Below are 215 nucleotides of genomic sequence, written 5' to 3' on the forward strand. Positions count from 1 at the left end.
ATGAGCACGCCAAGTTTCAGCCGTCCCAGTCCAGCACGTACCAGATGGTAGGGACCCCCTTCTCCATCCAGTACGGGACCGGCAGTTTGACAGGGGTCATTGGATCTGACCAAGTAGTCGTGAGTCATCTTTGGTTTATAGAATCACGGACTGGTTTGGGTGGGAAGGGACCTTAAAGATCATCTAGTTCCAACCCCCCTGCCACGGGCAGGGAC

The 215-nt window shown here is 54.9% G+C and overlaps 1 protein-coding gene across 1 annotated transcript in view; it reads left to right on the plus strand.

The window, feature by feature from the left end:
• Positions 1-215, plus strand: part of CTSE (cathepsin E) — a 4710-nt gene that overhangs the window by 2419 nt on the left and 2076 nt on the right. Inside the window, exon 5 of the mRNA XM_010149845.1 lies at positions 6-119. Coding sequence (XP_010148147.1) covers positions 6-119 — 114 coding nt within the window. The remainder of the gene's footprint in view (positions 1-5; positions 120-215) is intronic.

The sequence above is a fragment of the Eurypyga helias genome, unplaced genomic scaffold (assembly GCF_000690775.1).
Source record: "Eurypyga helias isolate BGI_N326 unplaced genomic scaffold, ASM69077v1 scaffold23434, whole genome shotgun sequence".
NCBI classification, from domain to species: Eukaryota; Metazoa; Chordata; class Aves; order Eurypygiformes; family Eurypygidae; genus Eurypyga; species Eurypyga helias.